We start from the raw sequence: 1814 nt of genomic DNA, 5'->3' as shown, positions 1-1814 counted from the left end.
TTATATTTGTCAGATACCTGCAAAATGTTAAAAAGGAAGAAAATATGCTTTCTTGCCCTTAGTTAGTAGAGTCTGGAACTGGGGAATACATTTTAAATCTAATAATTCATATTTTGAAGGAAAAGAAATCAATTTGACTTTTGTGTGGAATTTGCAAAGAGAGAACAAAATCAATTACTGGGAAATTTTGGGGTAGTGTTTTGTCTATTAAAAATTAATGCCGCCCTTTTCCCCCTCCCTCCCCCCCCCCTCCGCCCCAGCGGCCATGGACATTCCCAGCATCCCCTATGAGAGGCGTCTTCTCATCATGGCGGACCCAAGAGATAAGGCTCTTCAGGACTACCGTAAGAAGCTGCTAGAGCACAAGGAAATCTATGGACGCCTCAAAGAATTAAGAGAACAGCTGAAAGAGCTTACCAAGCAATATGAAAAATCTGAAAATGATCTGAAGGCCTTACAAAGTGTTGGGCAGATTGTGGGTGAAGTACTTAAACAGTTAACAGAAGAAAAATTCATCGTTAAAGCAACAAATGGACCAAGATATGTTGTGGGTTGTCGGCGTCAGCTTGACAAAAGTAAGCTGAAGCCAGGGACAAGAGTTGCTCTGGATATGACTACACTAACTATTATGAGATACTTGCCAAGAGAAGTTGATCCACTGGTTTACAATATGTCTCATGAGGACCCTGGGAATGTTTCTTATTCTGAAATTGGAGGGCTATCTGAACAAATCAGAGAATTAAGAGAGGTAATAGAATTACCTCTTACAAACCCTGAGTTATTTCAGCGTGTAGGAATAATACCTCCAAAAGGTTGTTTACTATATGGACCACCAGGAACAGGAAAAACACTCTTGGCAAAAGCTGTTGCTAGCCAACTGGATTGCAATTTTTTAAAGGTTGTATCCAGTTCAATTGTAGACAAGTACATTGGTGAAAGTGCTCGTTTGATCAGAGAAATGTTTAATTATGCCAGGGATCACCAACCATGCATCATTTTCATGGATGAAATAGATGCTATTGGTGGCCGTTGTTTTCTCTGAGGGTACTTCAGCTGATAGAGAAATTCAGAGGACCCTAATGGAGTTACTGAATCAGATGGATGGATTTGATACTTTACACAGAGTCAAAATTATCATGGCTACAAACAGGCCAGACACATTGGATCCTGCTTTGTTGCGTCCAGGAAGATTAGATAGAAAAATACATATTGATTTGCCAAATGAACAAGCAAGATTAGACATTTTGAAGATTCATGCAGGTCCTATCACAAAACATGGTGAAATAGATTATGAAGCAGTTGTGAAGCTTTCAGATGGCTTTAATGGAGCACATCTGAGAAATGTTTGCACTGAAGCAGGTATGTTTGCAATTCGTGCTGATCAAGATTTTGTAGTACAGGAAGATTTCATGAAAGCGGTCAGAAAAGTGGCTGATTCTAAGAAGCTGGAATCTAAACTAGATTATAAACCTGTTTAAGTTATACTTCATGAAAGATATTAGCATAATATAAAAATAAAGTTGAGGAAAACAATGTATGTATTGGATATGAGCTCATTAAAAGCATATCACATATAAAGTAATAATTCATTAGTTCTGTGTACAATACTGCTACAAAAGACTATACATTTATCAGTGTTGCACTTATTGCAGTAAATTAAATCATATGAATTAGATAACGTTTTTTAAAATGGTTAATGTTAAACAATTTATAAAACATTGAAATTCAAGCTATAGGTCTCAGTTTTAAAAGAACATTTCTTAATGACATTTTATATTATTTCACTTGTTTTCTTCATCTCAAAGAATTGAATA

At 36.4% G+C, this 1814-nt stretch overlaps 1 protein-coding gene across 1 annotated transcript; it reads left to right on the top strand.

The window, feature by feature from the left end:
* Positions 1-265: 265 nt before the first annotated feature.
* On the top strand, positions 266-1525 carry LOC123251874 (26S proteasome regulatory subunit 10B-like). The gene is given in 2 exon segments (XM_044681193.1): positions 266-1030; positions 1032-1525. Coding segments are annotated over 2 exon segments (1212 nt in total). The 3' UTR covers positions 1479-1525.
* Positions 1526-1814: the final 289 nt, after the last annotated feature.

Source organism: Gracilinanus agilis, chromosome 6, assembly GCF_016433145.1.
Source record: "Gracilinanus agilis isolate LMUSP501 chromosome 6, AgileGrace, whole genome shotgun sequence".
Taxonomy (NCBI): domain Eukaryota; kingdom Metazoa; phylum Chordata; class Mammalia; order Didelphimorphia; family Didelphidae; genus Gracilinanus; species Gracilinanus agilis.
The sequence above is the reverse complement of the archived record's forward strand: the minus strand, read 5'-3'. Positions and strand labels throughout refer to the sequence as shown.